Source organism: Dipodomys spectabilis, unplaced genomic scaffold, assembly GCF_019054845.1.
Source record: "Dipodomys spectabilis isolate Male_0828 unplaced genomic scaffold, ASM1905484v1 ptg000089l, whole genome shotgun sequence".
NCBI lineage: Eukaryota > Metazoa > Chordata > Mammalia > Rodentia > Heteromyidae > Dipodomys > Dipodomys spectabilis.
The window spans coordinates 3,269,529-3,286,129 of record NW_024870766.1 but is presented as its reverse complement, the minus strand read 5'-3'; the positions used below and the strand labels follow the sequence as shown (position 1 = coordinate 3,286,129).

At 43.8% G+C, this 16,601-nt stretch overlaps 1 protein-coding gene across 5 annotated transcripts in view; it reads right to left on the bottom strand.

Annotated features, from left to right (window-relative positions):
• Positions 1 to 15,794, bottom strand: part of Cdk6 (cyclin dependent kinase 6) — a 182,347-nt gene extending 166,553 nt beyond the window's left edge. Inside the window, exons 1-2 of one of the 5 annotated variants that reach the window (XM_042684593.1) lie at positions 15,732 to 15,794; positions 12,253 to 12,845 (exon numbers count right to left, since the gene is read on the bottom strand). In XM_042684593.1, the coding sequence (XP_042540527.1) occupies positions 12,253 to 12,485 (233 nt within the window). In that variant the 5' untranslated portion in view covers positions 12,486 to 12,845; positions 15,732 to 15,794. Of the gene's footprint in view, positions 1 to 12,252; positions 12,846 to 12,969; positions 13,104 to 14,162; positions 14,215 to 15,731 lie in introns of those variants that run through there. The other 4 variants (XM_042684594.1, XM_042684595.1, XM_042684592.1 and 1 more) reach the window with 4 other exon arrangements.
• Positions 15,795 to 16,601: the final 807 nt, after the last annotated feature.

Sequence of the window (16,601 nt, the reverse complement as noted above, 5' to 3'; positions counted from 1 at the left end):
CAACAATTCTGCTCCCAACCAGAGTGAACTGAACGACCAAGTATAGATTCATCAAAAAATGTCCAAGAGCTGTCACCGAAAATAACACAAAACAAACAAGCAAACAAAAACAGCAGAAAGAGTTAAGCAGATTTTCTGGATGAATGAAAATGTATCTCAGCAGAGGTCAAAGGAAAAAAATTCGTTCAAAAAGGTTTACACTGGCTTTTGGATCCATGAGCCAATAGTAAGCCCAACTGTTTTGAATCTTCAGTGTTGGAAGGAAGTTCAGGGCCAGGTATACATGTTCTGCTCAACAGCCCTGGTTCAGTTCCTAGTATACATCTACTAACCCAACAGAACCACCAGACTTGAGAATGGAGAAACTTCTGAAAGAGTCAAACTCCCACCTGTTGCACCATTTCCAGCCTCTGTCTTAGATACAGATACATCTCTGCTGTCTGTATTCCCAACCCACTGCATTTGTGATCATAAGTAAATGGTTGTTTAGAAGCCTCTAAACTAGCAGCAATATTAGCCTGAACAGTTATTTCAATAGAAGGTTTGTGTCTACTTAAATTTTTAAAAACTACAAACTCCACTCCCTTGCAAACTGATACTGTACTTTAGAAACAACATCCTTGCAAAAGACCCCTAACTGACTGGGAATATCACTCTTCCCCCCGCCCCTTATTCTAGTCTTCCTTTCTTCTCCTTTTCCTTTTTAAAAATTATTTGTATAATTATATAAACAAGTGATGTCACAACTGGTTAGATGATCAGAAAAGAAAAATACTTGTAATATGAGCCTAAAAAAGGAGTACTGGGGCAAGGCCCATAATGGGACTGACCACTTGAGCTTCTCATTACATGTAATGACAGCTATAGCCATTCACAAAAGGACTTCATAGCGCACATTAAAACTCTTAAGGGGAATGTATACATACATCTGAATAGAAATTCACATCCCAGGGCTGGGAAGGTGGCTCAGTGGTAGAGCACTTGCCTTGAATGCTTGAGGCCCTGGGTTCGATTTCTCAGCACCACATAAGCAGAAGAAAAAAAAAAAGCCGGAAGTGGCGCTGTGGCTCAAGTGGTAGAGTGCTAGCCTTGAGCTGAAGAGCTGAGGGACAGCACCCAGGCCCAGAGTTCAGGCCCCACAACCGGACCCCGCCCCTTCCCCCCTCAAAAAAAGAAAGGAATTCACATCCCAGGGTGGGGGGTGAGTGGGAAATGGGAAGGGATGGGGAGGGGAAACAAAGGAGGAGGCAACAATGTTTGATAAGAAATGTACTCATTACCTTGCCCATGTAATTGTATCCCCTCTGTACGGTATTTTCACAATTTAAAAAAAAAAAGAAATTCACATCCCAGAGAATATGAAACCATGTCCTCAAATTTCCACCAAAATATTTAAATCAAATTTGCAAACAAATAAAAGACCATTTCCAGTCTTACAGCATCTCATTTAATATTATTGATAGAAAATTATGTTCATAATTTAATGAACATAATGGAAGCATAAATTAGAAAGGACATACTTCAGGGCCCAATCATCATCATTCTAATAACTTCTTCCTAAGTCAGAAACCAATTTATTACCATAAGCATTAGACTATACAGCAAAATGAATAGGAAGATAAAGTATCTGCTAAATTTTAGTTCTGATTTACATTTTTATTACCAATAAAGTTACAGCAAAAAGTAATCTCTGGTTATAGTTTACCCGCTCATTCATTCATCTACTCAATGGGTATTTATTAAGCTGAAAAATAAAACAATAAACAAAACAAAAATATCTTCCCTCATGGAGTTTCTATTCTAATTGGAAGCAAACATTCCCTATTAATTTGGGCAAACACTCAAGTATTTTGAGTGCCAGATACAGTGGGAAATCTAAAGCAGTTATTACAAGAAAATTTGCTCATTCAACAAGCATTGGCTTGAGAGCTTTCTACACACATACTACAATTTTCATCTCATTGCAGATGGTGAAGTCTAGCAAGAAACGTCAGATCTACTTATCCCAGATTCTCAACTCTATCTCAATTTAGGTCATCTTCTCCCCTCCTTTTAATGAGTGTGTAAGTCCTTTCAGATACATGGCTACATGTTACCCATTCTTTCTTTGCCTAACGATGGATTCACTTTTTTTAAATAAAATCAGCCACAGGGAAAAACATATCAGCGATCATTCATAAACAAAGATGCTTCTCTGGACTTGTTTCAAAGTCTATTTTTCTAGGATTGGAATTGGTACCACAGGTTCAATTACAGTTACAGAGTTCTCCTTGAGATAAAGCTCATCACCCAGAATCAGACATATTTGAGAAGTTTAAAGCAAACTGCTAATAAAGACTTTGCTCTTACAAAACCCAGTACATCCCAGAAACTATCTAGCATCAGTTTTGGCATCATAATCTAGTAGTCAATTACATAACCACTGATAAATCCCACAGGTTTAAGAACATTAATACAGACTAGTAGGATGTAACAATTCGTTTTGTATCTTAATGTGTAAGAAAGTGGAATCTATGCTCTCCCTGTTCCTTAACAAAACTTACATAGGTGACATGCCCTTCATTCGTAATTAGCCTTGAGGAATCCTTTCTGGCCCAATCTTGGAATCTGTCTCTTGGTTTCTCATGGCTCAGCAAGAAAGTATCTCCTTTTTACTTAATAACTTCTCTAAATAATTTTATATGATTGGGGCTGTATATTATATCATTTAAAGTTTCCAACTTAAAACTACTCAGTCTCTTGGTTTTTACTAAATATTTTCAAATGAATCGGTCATATCCAATTACCTTAAAGTCTGCCCTTGAAATGCTCTTGTTTTTCTTGTTCTGTTGATGAAGAGTATTGATGTTTCCAATATTATATTTTGATGCCTTCTAAAAGAAGAGCATTCTAGGAAAAGTAAAGGATGTACACCAACTATCAGGAATACAAAATACAGAAATTATGAGATTATTTGTAACAAAAGGAAGCAAAGAAAAAGAGAGGATTCCCTGGAGATTGCTGCTACTGAAAGAGTATGGTTTCCTTGCTGCAGCTAGAATTTCTTAAAGACTTAAACACAGAGTACATGGAGCAAAACTTTAAATGATACAAAGCAGTTATATACTAGAAATATCCTTAGAGAGCAAGGAGAAATTCCAATGTGGGTCATAAAGATGAATAGTTCCATGGAAACTTTCAAATTTAAGAGCAGTAAAGCATCTCCCTTGTCTATGAGTTGCTTTGAAAACTGAAATACAAAACAACCCATCCAGCTCCCATGTGTTGTCAGACGCACTTGGTCCACAACCTCTCCTACACATATACACACAAAAATCCATTAACAGGATGCAACATGGGATAAACCTAACACCCATTTCCAATGCCCAGAAGAAAAATCTTTTACTATATAATTGCTATAATTTAATACACATCTGTTTGGAAATATTAACTCTATTCCTATGGGATGGAAAAATTACAGTAAACATTACCAAAAATTAATATGTATATCTATGTACATTAAGTTTCTTCCATAAATTCTATAAGCCTCTTGAAGGCAGGAATTAGTTTTGTTAAATAATACCCTTCAGCCAGGTGCCAGTGGCTCACGCCTGATCTGAGGATCACAATTCAAAGCCAGCCCGGGGCAAGAAAGTCTGTGATACTCTTATCTCCAATAAAACCACTAGAAAACCAGAAGTGACGCTGTGGCTCAAGTGGTAGAGCGCTCACCTTGAGCTGAAGAGCACAGGGACCAGTGCCCAGGCCCAGAGTTCAAGACCCACGACCAACCAAAAATAATAATAATAATACCCTTCATATATAAAATATTTGATTGTTGTATTAATAATTCCACTGGTCACAGAAACCTAAGATTCAAAGTGTTAAAATAATTTCCTTCTTTATTATGGAAAATAGCAGCCAAGAGATATTGGGAATTTACCTACACCACAAAGATAGTAAGTAGTTAGGGTGGAATCAAGTCTCTCAAATCCTTGTTCATCAGCCTGTACATTTCTTAAACTTACTATTACAAAAATTTTGGAACATATGGAGACAGAGTAGTACAATGAAACTCCATAACTTCAACAAATGAGTAACTCATAATCCAGTCTTGCTGCATTTATATTTCATTTTAAAACAAATTCCAGGCCTCCTTTTAGGTGAAGAAAATGGGATGAACATTTCAATGTCAAACGCTTTTTGACCTCACTAAGTCACAGTTAGCAAAAGAATTAAATATGCCCAATGCTAAAAAATACTTAATACTAGAAACTCTACATATGTAAAGTCATCATTATCCATTCCTGACCCCCACAAAAATTAAACTTGAATTCCTAAATGGAATATATTCACTCACAGCTACTCATTCTGGGCTACAAATTCTGAGAACCATGCCAAATGTTTGAGATACATGGAGGAACAAGATAAGACAACACTTTCTTCTTTTGGGAAGAAGTTTGCATGTCTATGAACTAGTGTGTAGATATATCATGTGTGTCTTGAGGAACTGGACTTAGTCTCATTGGTGAAGTACTTCTTAAATCAATCTATCATTGGTGAAGTACTTTCTAACTCAATCTATCAGTATGTCAAGGTGAAATCCAAATTCTCTGTGCACAAATCATGTAGAGGAGAAGAAGACAAGGCCTGGATAGAATCCAGAATGATCACCTTTTGGAAATTACTAGGAAGGTTTTACTTAATTCTGCTCTAACAGTTTTTCCACTATAGAAAGCCAAAGAAATTAATATTAATGGGGAAAAAAACAAATGTCAAAGAATTCAGGCAACTGAATTCATGAGACTTTACATTCTTCCATTTTAAAATGTTCAAATCACTTTCCACTTTTGCTGAATATGTGCTCATTTCCTAACATTAATATCTTCTTCACAGTATATAAATCAAGTCTGACTGTACAGTTTACTATGGGAATGACTTGCTTGAACTTTAAAACTCAGTTTAATATAAACTATAGAAACAGCAGTAAAACAAAAAGGAAACTTTTTCAGCATTTTTAAAGTCATTTCCCAGGAAATCTAGTAAGCGTAATCCAATATACAAATCTGTTCTCCCTCTTTATTTGACATTCCCTAATATTAGCATTCTCTCATGTAATGGAAATAACCCATATGGTCCCCTCCTTAATAACTAGACTTCTTTTCTACTATTTTATCCATTTGTTATTTCTTCATTTTATTGTTCTGGATATAGGGTGTAAACAACAGACATGATCCCAAGACATTAGGACTTAGGAGCTTTATAATGGGAAATGAAAAGTTGTAGGTGGGAGGAGGTTAATATATTTTATATAACAGAATTAATATAAAAAACAGAAATATATTAAGTACCCATATAACAGGTCCAAAGTTGTAGGGGTTCCAAGAAAGCAGAAATGTACCTCAAAAAGGTATTGAGGATCTTACCAAGAAGGTGGCACAAAATGTTGACCCTGAATGATGGGCAGCATTTCAACATTTGTAATGAGTGGTACAGGGAGGGGCATCAAGTGTATATTATGAGATCAGTCCGAATTAAAGTCACAGAGGTGGATGTCAAGAAGGACATCTAGGGAAAATGGATGAGTCTACTTGCCTGTAGCATACATGCAACAAGCACATGCAAAGAAAATAGGAAAATACCAGTAAAATCAACATGTACTGAAGACTAAACTGAAGAAAAATTTTAAATAGGAATGTGTATTTGAACATTTGTGTGTGTGTGTGTGTGTGTGTGTGCTGGTCCTGGGGTGTGAATTCAGTCTGGGCTCTGTCCCTGAGCTTCTTCCCTCAAATCTATTGCTCTAAAACTTGAGTCATAGTTCAACTTCTTGCATTTTGGTGGTCAACTGAAGGTAAGTCTTGTGGACTTTGCTGCCTAGACTGGCTTCAGACCGAAATCTTCAGATCTTAGCCTGTGTACAGCTAGAATTTACAGGTGTGAATTTACTGGAGTCCAGCTAAACATTTTAATATGACCTTTGTCACTTAAAACTCTCCCAACAATTACTAATCAATTACTAATGCTAATCTAGTCTACTTCACTCAGGAAACTTACATTGGCCTATCAATGGCTGTAAACTTCATATTATTATTCATGTATATAAAAGACACAGTCCTTGTTCACAGGTCAGCAAACATTGTCATTTAAACTGAAAATATGTTTACATCTTAAGGGAGGCTTTTGGTATACAATTACCATTAGTCATCCTGTCCTGCTAATGAGGTTCATAAACCTTCCTGAACTTTAACTATCTCCAGTCATTTCATGTCTATGATGCATATAGCTTGAAAATAAAACCAATGAGTAAAAACACGTTTTTCAAAAAATCTCATGGCTCATAAATGAACCACAGCTACTCAGATTAAATCTAGGACCCATCTAATTATAAAATTCTCATACTGTGATTCTAAGATGGCTACAAAGTCAGTTGTTGCTAAAAACTTTAGGCAAACTATTACAGGCAAAGGATATGTTGGCAATGCTTAGTATCTTATCTCAAATGTTTTTATTATCTCAGATGGACCTCCAGGTAGCAAGTTTACACTTGCAAGGATTCTTGCCACATGCCTCATGGTGTCCTTCCTTACTTGTCAGGTGAAAGTAGCTATGTGCAGCTGGTAAAACAAAAAGTCAGTGACAGCAGCAAACTGGTGATAATGCAAAGCAACTACCCAATGTATCTTATAAAAATCCTTGCTGGCTGCTGGCCAGTGTGCCCCATTATGAATCACCACACAAATGCTGGCCTTTAAAAGAAGGCTAATTATCAACTTCAGGTGTCCATTTCCAATGCTGCCTCCTAGATAGTGGACAATATCCAAGATCACACAAGCACACTTGTTCCTTCTGTTACCTGGGCCCAGATTTCATCTTTACCATGTTTTCTGCAACATTAGGAAGTTCATAATTGATCACTTCCTATGAAGACAGAGAAGCTCATCTGAAATTTACAAGAAACAGCAACAGTTCCTCAAAAACCTGGGCAAAATGTACTGACTTACGTGTTATGCTGTTTTAACTTAATTATTATTGTATTCATTTCATTAAGTACTAAATCCAGTTTATGTAATATTTCATTCATCAGACAAGTACCAAATACTACATTTTTTCTATTGTTATCCAAAATAAATACTGATGAACTGCTTAATTGTATTACTATATTACTACTTAGCTTAAATGGTTATAGTTATAACCCAAGTTCTTTAAAAGCACAATTTCATAGTATAAACATCTTTTTAAAACACAAGGCTTCAGTAGGGTATACAGCACAATTCAGAAGTTTCTTGAATTGATATCATTTATTCTTTTTTTTTTTTTTGTCAGTCATGGGGCTTGAACTCTGGGCCTGGGCGCTGTCCCTCAGCTCTTCAGTTCAAAGCTAGCGCTCTACCACTTGAGCCACAGAAAGTACCACTTCCAGTTTTCTTAGTGGTTTATTGGAGATAAGAGTTTCATGACCTTTCCTGCTCCGGCTGGCTTTGAACTTGATCCTCAGATCTCAGCTCCCTGAGTAGCTAGGAAAACACGTATGAGCCACCAGTACCTGGCATTATCACTTATTCTTAGCAAACCTTCCACTTTGTCTACATATAGCACTTTTTTACATAGGAAAGTACCCCCCAAATTTTAAATTTAAATGTTCCCCTCTTAGAGTCTGTTTTTTCCCCCTGACTCTATAGAGAATTTGTAAAACTGTCATGATGATGTTACATAAAAAAGGATACAACCACAAAGATATACATTCAGAATTACCAAGTTCTTCTGTAGGAACAAGGTAAAAATAGAATAACATTGAAAAAATATTTGTTTGCTAATAAACCTTGATAAATTGGAGACTTTTCAAGGAACTCTTCAGAACAAAGGAACTAATTATTAACGTATTGACTTTTAAATAAGTTATTCCTGCATTCACTGAAACAGGCCATACATAGTGCATTACTAATCCACAAGACAACCTTTCTTTGTAAGGATCTCCATGAACTACCTACCTGAAGACCTGGCTTCCATACAGAGCCAAATTTTTCTATCTTGTAAGTTTTTCTAGAGAAATCATAACTGCACTCTCCTTTCATTCTGCATATTGCTGTTTAAAGAGAAAATTACAAGTCCCTAAATAATCACTGAACCATCTAACTTCTCTGTTTCTTTGATTTTTAAAGTATTGACTGCATATTTTAGTAAAAATTTAACATATTTAGACCTTTAGAAAGCATATATTACTCACTGATAGTTTAAACTATTCATTTACAGAATCAGTTTTTGCACTTGAATTACTTTCACTGATATTCTAATAAATTTAATCCTTTATCTATATTTCACTTAGGCATATGATACTTTCATGTCTAATATTTTATGATAATATTATTCCTTCAAACGTTGGGAAACCACTTGAGGGAGTTGCTAGGAGTGAGTGATTTGTATTTCTCCAGCACTCCCAACCCTGTGGCTTTTAGAGATGAAGTCTTTTCTAAATATGTGTTGAATACATGGAGCAAATGCTCTTATTTTTTTTACTTTTAAATTATCTTTAAGTAGTTGTACAAAGGAGTTTCAATTCAAAATGTCAGTTTATAAGTACAATGCAACTTCATCAATGTCATCTCTGATCATTTTCTCCCACCCAATATACTTATACATAGTTCCATGTGAACGACTTCTTGTACAGGTCATTATGTATGTCCTAAAGGTGAAATTTAATCTTCAAAAAGCATGTGATTCTGATTAACATTTAGGTATCTTGCCTACTCAACCGTCAAATTCCTGGTAACTAAACTATTGCAAACTAAATTGCTCTATAAAACTGGTTTGACTGAAATAAAGGCAACTGAAATAAAGACAAATGAACTGTTAAAGAGAAAAAGAAAAGCAACTCATCCTATAACAAGGTATATCATACAAGTGTAGCTACTAATTCTGACTTGCTCAGTCCTCTATCCCAGCTTGTTATCTTCAGGTTGTCTGACAGCATAATAGGCCCCTATAAACAGCTGGTGAATAAATGCACTCCTGACAAAACTTGTTATTATGTTTTATTTCTCTCTATGTGTTTTAGTTCAGGATAGAAAACAGAACTCATTCATGGAGTGCAGAAACTCCAACGCTTGTTCATACTGAAGTCTGATTTTGGCAAAGTCTTCTGAATTCAAGATTAACAACTGTAAAATAAAAGTAAATTTACATTTCAGACACTATTTGGCTGGTCAAGCCTGGGCCTGGGAGATATCACATGCAGGTAAGCAAGAATTTCAAATCATCATCTCTGTGCATGCACACGGTGCCTGGGCCAACAACTCAAGCAAGCTTTTATAGTAAGTCTTTCAAAATTAAAACCTTAAAACTTAAAAAATAAAACTAATATGTTTATTGTGTTCTTTCAAGCTTAGGGTTTAACTATCTGTGGGGAAACCCTATAATTATCATCAATTACTTATAACTTGAAGGCACTTAAAAAGGCATCTGCCCTTCCAAACAACTTTGAATAAACCAGGCATACAACTACAAAACTTATCCTATGGACAACAACAATGACAGGTCTGGGGTTCAAATCTGACACTTGAAGGAATTGTTGTCATTTCTCACTTATTTCCTAACCTTGAAAAAAAAAAATCTTAGCAAACCTGTAAATCAGAAATTCCTAATATAATCCAAGCAAGTTAAGGGGGCAGTGGTTGTCCCAAGGCAGAGGCAGAAGAGAAGAAACAGGAAGGAAAAAAAAAGAATGGAGGTGTTCAGCTCTTGAGGGTAATCTCATCAATAACTGCAAGTGTCACTAATTTCACAACTTGTGACTAATGTGTTTTGGAGTTTGCTTGGGGTTTTTTTTGGGGGGGGGGGGAAACAAGCTTCAGGCTAATTATTCTCAAGTAGCTTCATTATTTCTAAAGCCTGAAGTGTCTGAGTTTTAATATCATGTATTCTATATAAAAAGTCAGATAAACTGATGCATTCTTGGGAACTGGAAGGCAAGAGTCCCACTAATCTGCTGAAATACAAATATTCAAGATACTTGAAGTACTTTTAAGTTTACAAACTCTACAAGATAGGTATCATCATTACCTCACTTCAGGTAAAAACAATTACAGAGAATGATGCCTTTTTCTTCAGTTCATTGTAGAGCCTTGTATAATTCACAGTTGAGAATCCATGTCAACTTCAACATCTCTAAAGATCACCATCTCAAGAGGATCAGCCAACGGACCCCAACACAATGGCACAACTTTCCTAATTGGGCTTTGTGACAGTATTATACAGTCTATTAGAAGAACATTATTTAATTTTATATTTTAATTTGTATACCTGATAATCACTCTCAATAGGATCTTCTACAGGTAACAAAAATAAAACAAAAACTTTGCTCTTAAAATTCTAGTGCTGAAAGTCATTCTTTGGGAAGAGCTTCTGTGATTGCTCTGGGAAAAGAACTAAGTCTGGTGAGTTGAACGTTTGCTTTCTTCCCTCCCTTCCCTTTTGGGAAGACCCTCCTTCCCAAAGTTTTTGTTTTTCAACAAGCACACACAGAGACACAAAAGGTAAACTAATGCTTTTACATAAACTTCCATCTTCTAGAACACTATTCTCCCAATCTCATTTTTCTGCCTTAAGTATAGGCTAATGGGGTCATATCTTTCCAACCCTTTATTACTTTATTTATGTACTTATGATTCTCTGCTGCCTTCTAGCCTCAGTCTGACTGTGCTGGTAACAAAGCATCTCACAAATCACCCAGCCTAGGATAAGGAGACAAGTTAAAACCTCCCAGGAAGATTTTGAAGATACTTGGTCTCTCTTGGTTCTGTAGAGGGCTTGGTATTTCAAAGGTCAGTCCTGGGTCTCTCCATTTTGATGACTAATGTTAAACTGTTTTGACTTTTTACAAAAATATTTAGCTATGCTTATTTACATAGTTTCATCCACAGAGCACACAGTAGGCACGTATTTGTCGAACAGAATCCCTAGATGGACAAGAAAAAAGGGAGATGATCCTCCAAATCTCCTTTCTCCCACACATTAAGAGCCCAAAAAGGTTAAAAATCACAACTTAGTGTGTACAAGTTTCTCTGCATTCCTTTTTGACTTCAAGCTATGTAGCTATGCATTGGTTTAAGAAAGAAAAGGATGACACAACCACACACAATGGGGAAATTCCAGGATCACTAAGAAAACATCATTATCCTAAATCACAAACACTTTCTTTTAATACTGGTTACTACACAGGAGAAAATTAGGAATACTGCATTGCCTACCCACTTGCATAACTGGGAAAGCCAGGGCAGGACATGTAGAATCTAAAGAGGCCACATCCTAGATTCACATCTAACCCTTAATAGAAGTCTAAAGACTATGTCAGCATAGGGTCATGAAGTATCACCAACAGGTGACACTTTTGCAAGACATTTCCCCCCACCTGATGGTACTGGTAGTTTGAACTCAAAAGAGCCGTATGCTTAGGAAGCTAGCTGGCCCAGTACCACTTACCCAGTCCAATTTTATTTTTTTCTTCTGAGATAGGGTCTTCCAATGTGTGTGGCCAAGGCTGGCTTTAAACTCTCCTGCCTAAACCTCCCAAGAGCTGGGATTACAGGCATACATCGCCATGCTTGACTTTGACATTTTTTAAACGGCATTTGACATCAAGCATCACCAACTCCTTAGACCATCAGAAATCGTTATTTGGCAACTTTGATAAAAAGAAACTGAGTGGGACTGACATGTTATACATTTTCTTAAACTTGCTTTATATTAGGCTCGACCCTTAAAATTCCCTTCTAATTATCACACAACCTGTTACCTCCTCACTCATTCTCAGTCTCACGAAGTCCTCCAAAGGCAGAAATATATACGTATATACATATGTACATGTATATACATACATATGTGTATCTAAATATCTATATATGTACATGGAGCTGGTGGAACCTGTTTTAGGCTGGCTGGATTTTGTCCCCAAAAGAACCCAGCTCTCCAGGACTCCTAAAGGACAGTAGAGAGAAAGTACTTGGGAGTAGCTCAGCGGTAAAGAAGCAGGTTTTTTTTTTTTCCTCTGTGGTTTGTTTTTTGTTGTTGTTTGCTCTGCTGGCAAGGTCACGTTCTGGCTCAGGGCTCTGTGGATAAAACTCACTCTCATCTTGTCTGGTTAATAGATCGCGCAGGGCCTTCCAGGCCGACCCCTGCCTGGCACCTTTCTGGACCCGAGGACCGGCCCGACCCCCCCCCCGCCCCCACGCCCCAGCCCGCTTCCCCCGACGGCACGGCGCGGACCTCCCTCCTTACCTGACCACGTTGGGGTGTTCGAAGGTCTCCAGGTGTCTCAGCACCGCCACCTCGCGGATGGTGGAGAGCGGCATGCCCTCCTCGCCCGTCTGCACCCGCACGCGCTTCAGTGCCACGAACCGACCTCCGTTCTTCAGGTCGCGGGCCTTGAACACCTTGCCATAGGCGCCCTCCCCGATCTCCGCCACGCACTCGTACTGCTGGTCCGCCCGGCTCAGCCCTTCCTTCTCCATGCCGCCCGGCGCTGCGTCGCTGGGGTCGGCGGGGGGGTGCAATCGCCGGCTCGCTCCTTCGTTCCCTCGGTCCCCCCGGCCTTCGCCCTGCCCGCTCCGGCGCTCCGGTGCCGGGGCTTTCGTGGCCGCCGGGACTGGATGGAGCGACCTCCCCGCCGGCTCGCCTGGCTCGACTCTGGTGCGGCGGCCGCGAAACTCCGCCTTGCCGAGTCGCTGCGCCGCGCCGCGCCGCGCCGCTGCCGCCGGAGAGGAGCGAACCGCCGATCCCTCCTCTTCCCTCCCCGAAGCGAAGTCCTCCACCCCGACACGGAGGCGATCACATAATCTGCCCGGACGCGCCTCGGTCCGCAATCTTAGCACCTAAAAGACGAGACGGGGAAGACGAGAAGAAAGTGCCATCAGACATCCCCGGAGCTAGCTATCCACGGGGGTTCCTCCGGACTTCCCTCCTCCAGCTCCCCCTTCCCCGAGCCCCCATCGCTACCCTCCTCTTCCCCCGACGCCGATTCCTCCCTGGTTTCTCCGAGAAAAGGCCAAGTTACTTTTCGTTCCCTCGCCGGGCTGGAGCCCGTCTTCGCGCGGAGGCTGCAGGGGCCCCTCGGGGATGAGCGCCGCGCGGGACGCAGCGGGACGGGAGGGGGCGTGCCGAGCGGCCCAGAGTGTGCCGGGAGCGCGGGGGAGGGGAGGCGCCGGGCACGTCAATGTCACGGCTTCATATTTATACCTATATCATTGTTGCCCCGCGGGGGGCAAGGGGGGGAGAGCCTAGTTCCCAGGGGCCCGGACCGGCCGGCAGAAGGAGGGTCGGGGGTGGGGTGGGGATGGGCATTCAAAGGTCGTGCGCAATCTGGTGGGAAGGGACTTGGGAGGTTCGCCCGTGTGGGGCCCGCAGAATGTGGGTGGGGGCTCCTAGGACCTTGTAACCCGATGCTGGGAGTGTGCGAGAAGGGGTGGTCAGACATCTGCTCGGAAATTGCTTCCTTTCTTTCTACTTTCAGTTTTTCTATGAGCAGACATTTAAAAAGGGCTCCGCACATACAAATGGTCTTTTGGGGGGGGAGGAGAAGGAGTCTTTGGTGGGAAACGGAATTCTCCCTCCGACTCCGAGGACCTCCCTAGTGGAAACCCAGGCAAGACAAGCCATCTGGTAGGGGAGGACCGGGGCTAGAGGGTGGGCGACTGGGGGGGCGCCCCGGGTAAGTCCCCCTCCCCAAGGGATCCCACCAGGGTGAGGGGAAAGTAGTGTCTGACACACGCTGGCTGGCCGTGTCATTAAAGAATAACTTCAGGAGCAAGATAGCATAACCGTGACTCATCTTGTTAAGTTTTCAACTGACTGAAACCTTGTCAACGCGCTACCTCCCTTAAAAGGGGGAGGGGTGAGTAAAGGTGATAAAAAGAGGGGCTCTGTTGGGGGGGGGAGGTCTGGAGAACCTCTATCCAGTGCCAGAGGCGTCCCGACCAAGGGAGCAGAGGTGGCAGTATCAGCTGCCCCGTGGGCTAGAGGGCCAGGTCTGGTGGTGCAGTCGGCACCCCCTCACCCCTTCTGCACAACAAAGCGCCGGTGTGTATGTGGGGGGGGGTAACGGGGGGTACCCTCACGTACCCTACCCATTCAGTGGCTACCCAGAACCTAGACAAGCTCCCACCCCCACAGCCGCGTGTCCCTCGGGACACCTCGAAATTACCTGCCCCGCAACCGCTGGCCCGCTGATCTTCTGGCAGGAAGGAAAAGAGATGGGGGGGGGGGGGACCAAAACACCCACGGCGCGACCCCCGCCGGGTGCGGACGCAGCGGACCGCAGCGTGGGCAGAGCCGCCCACACTCGCTCCTTTCAGAACTTCCCTTAAAAGCCGAGAAAAGAGCCCCCCGGAGCTTGCCCCGGGGTCTGAGCCAGGTCGTGGGCCACACAGGTAGCGGGGAAACCGCCGGCGGTCGTCCAGCCCGCCCCTCTCGACGCCGCCCTCCCCCTCTCGCTCCAGTCCAGCCCACCCCCCCCCCCGCCCCTCTCCCAAGCGAAGGAAGCGTCAGGGACGTCCCACCCCCGCAGGGAGCTGCACCCGCGGCCCCCGCCCGGCCCCGCACCCGCCCCCTCCCCCCCTCCCGCGCGCCCCCGGGATGGTCCGCTTCGGCGGCGCGGGGAAATCGGAGCAGCAATGCCTTTTCCCCCCCTCTCCTCCACTTTTTTTTGTTGTTGTTGTTGCTTTCCCACGCTGGCTGAATGTGACTTGACCCCATTTCAAAAAAGTTTGACATAGTGCTTCAACATTTCCGCATTCCTCCGCGACTACAAAGGCTGCAGCCGCCTCCTTCTGCTTTCTGTCTCTGCTCTCTGTCTTCACACTCAATGAAATCCTTCATGTGCCTCTCCCCAAGCCTCGCCGAGCCCCGCGAGGGTCGCCACCAGCGCTGCAAGGAGAGGCCGCCCCGGGGACCGCGACTCCCGCGTGTGCGCACACGCACATGTGTCCACGTGCACACGGACGGGCGCGCCGCGGGGCCGGGAACGGATCACTGCGGGGCGTGCATTTTGAACTCTTGAGAGTTGAAACAATACAAAAATAAACTCGGGAACTAAAGCAAACGTGCGTCCTCGCGGGGCTTCGAGCCTGGGGACCGGCGGGCGGCGAGCTCTCGGCGGGGCAGAACACGCCCGCGGGGGTTGCCAGCAGGAAGCCTGCGTTAACTTTTATTTCACTGTGGGGAAGATGGAGCCCACACCCACACCTCCAAAAGCTGCAGAGCGAGCTTTCTAGGGGGCGGAGGGGGAGGGAAATGAACAGGGGGCACGGAAACACATTTTCAAGCATGGGGGTCTCCGGAGACGGTACAATTTAAACCTCAATGTGAATGATTACGCGAATGTCCAAGTGGAGTCCAAGTTCTGTTCGGAGAAGCTAGATGAGAACTGTATGTGTGGGTGTTTGTGCGCACGGACATGTGGGAGCTGGCACAGGACCTGGGTGTTGGGCGAAGTGGGGGAGAGGATGTCCCTGATGTGGGTACCCCTCTCTCCCCGTATTAGAAAAGATTCCTCTAAGCTCCCCCAAAATGCCCCCCCACCCGTAACCAACCTTGTCTCGGCTCCTAAGGGGTTAATCAAAGCCGATTCTGAGGACATACAGCCCCCCACTCCAGTACTTACCCCCTCCACCCTTGTCTCCATTCCTGGCAAGCCTCCAGATGTCCCCCCAGACCCCTACCCTGAAAGTCCACCCACCCGAGTCAAATCCGTAGCTTCTTACCTGCGGGGCCCAGTGGCGCCGAGCCTCCGGAGAGCGGCGGCGAGTGTCAGTCCGGCTCCGCACGTGTCCACCGCGCGCGGAGCAGGTAACGAGACTGGGGACCCGGCCGCGGCGCTCTCTCCCGCGAGGGGGTGGGCACAGCGGCGGAGGGCGGAGGGACGGCGGAGGGCGCCGCCCGCGCAGCGCTGGGGGCGGTCGGGGGGCCTCGGGGCTCCGGCCGGGGCTCGGGGGCCCGAAGTGGGGAGGCTGCAGGGGCGGCCGCGCGGCGCACCGGGGGAGGGGACCCGAAAGCCGACTTTGCCAGAGACCCACCCGGCAGCGGGAGCCCCGAGGGTGGGGGGACTCTGGGCCGGCGGGGTGGCAAGCAAGTGTGCAAATTAAAGTCTTCCGGAGAGAGGGGAGAGGCGGCCGAGCCCCGGCCGTGCTCCGAGCTTCCCAGCTCCCAGGCGATCCGCGGCGAATGGGGGGCTGAGCAGGGCGGCGGGGGTGGGGGGGAGGCGGTGTAAGAGAAAATTTCCGGTTTTCACCGCAGCTGGGGTGGGGGATCCCACGACTCCAGTGAGTGGCGTGAAAGGGAGAGAGTGGGATGTGTGGACCCAAACCGGCAGAGGTTCAACACCCAGGGGCGCCCAGAGTTGGGGTTTTGACAGGATGAGGCGGAGGGTGTATCAGCAGCCTGTGATGTGTGCAGATGAGAAAGAAATAAAGAAAACAACAATAATTATGAAGGACCAGTGGGAGGGACAGATAGCAACACTTTCCAAGAAACAGAAAAGAAAAATCGGACAAAAAAGAAAAAAAGAAAGAAAGAACTCTTCTGTGTTAAGGAGGGGGGGGGGGCAAAGAGCTTGGCAGGGTGCCTCGCAGAAA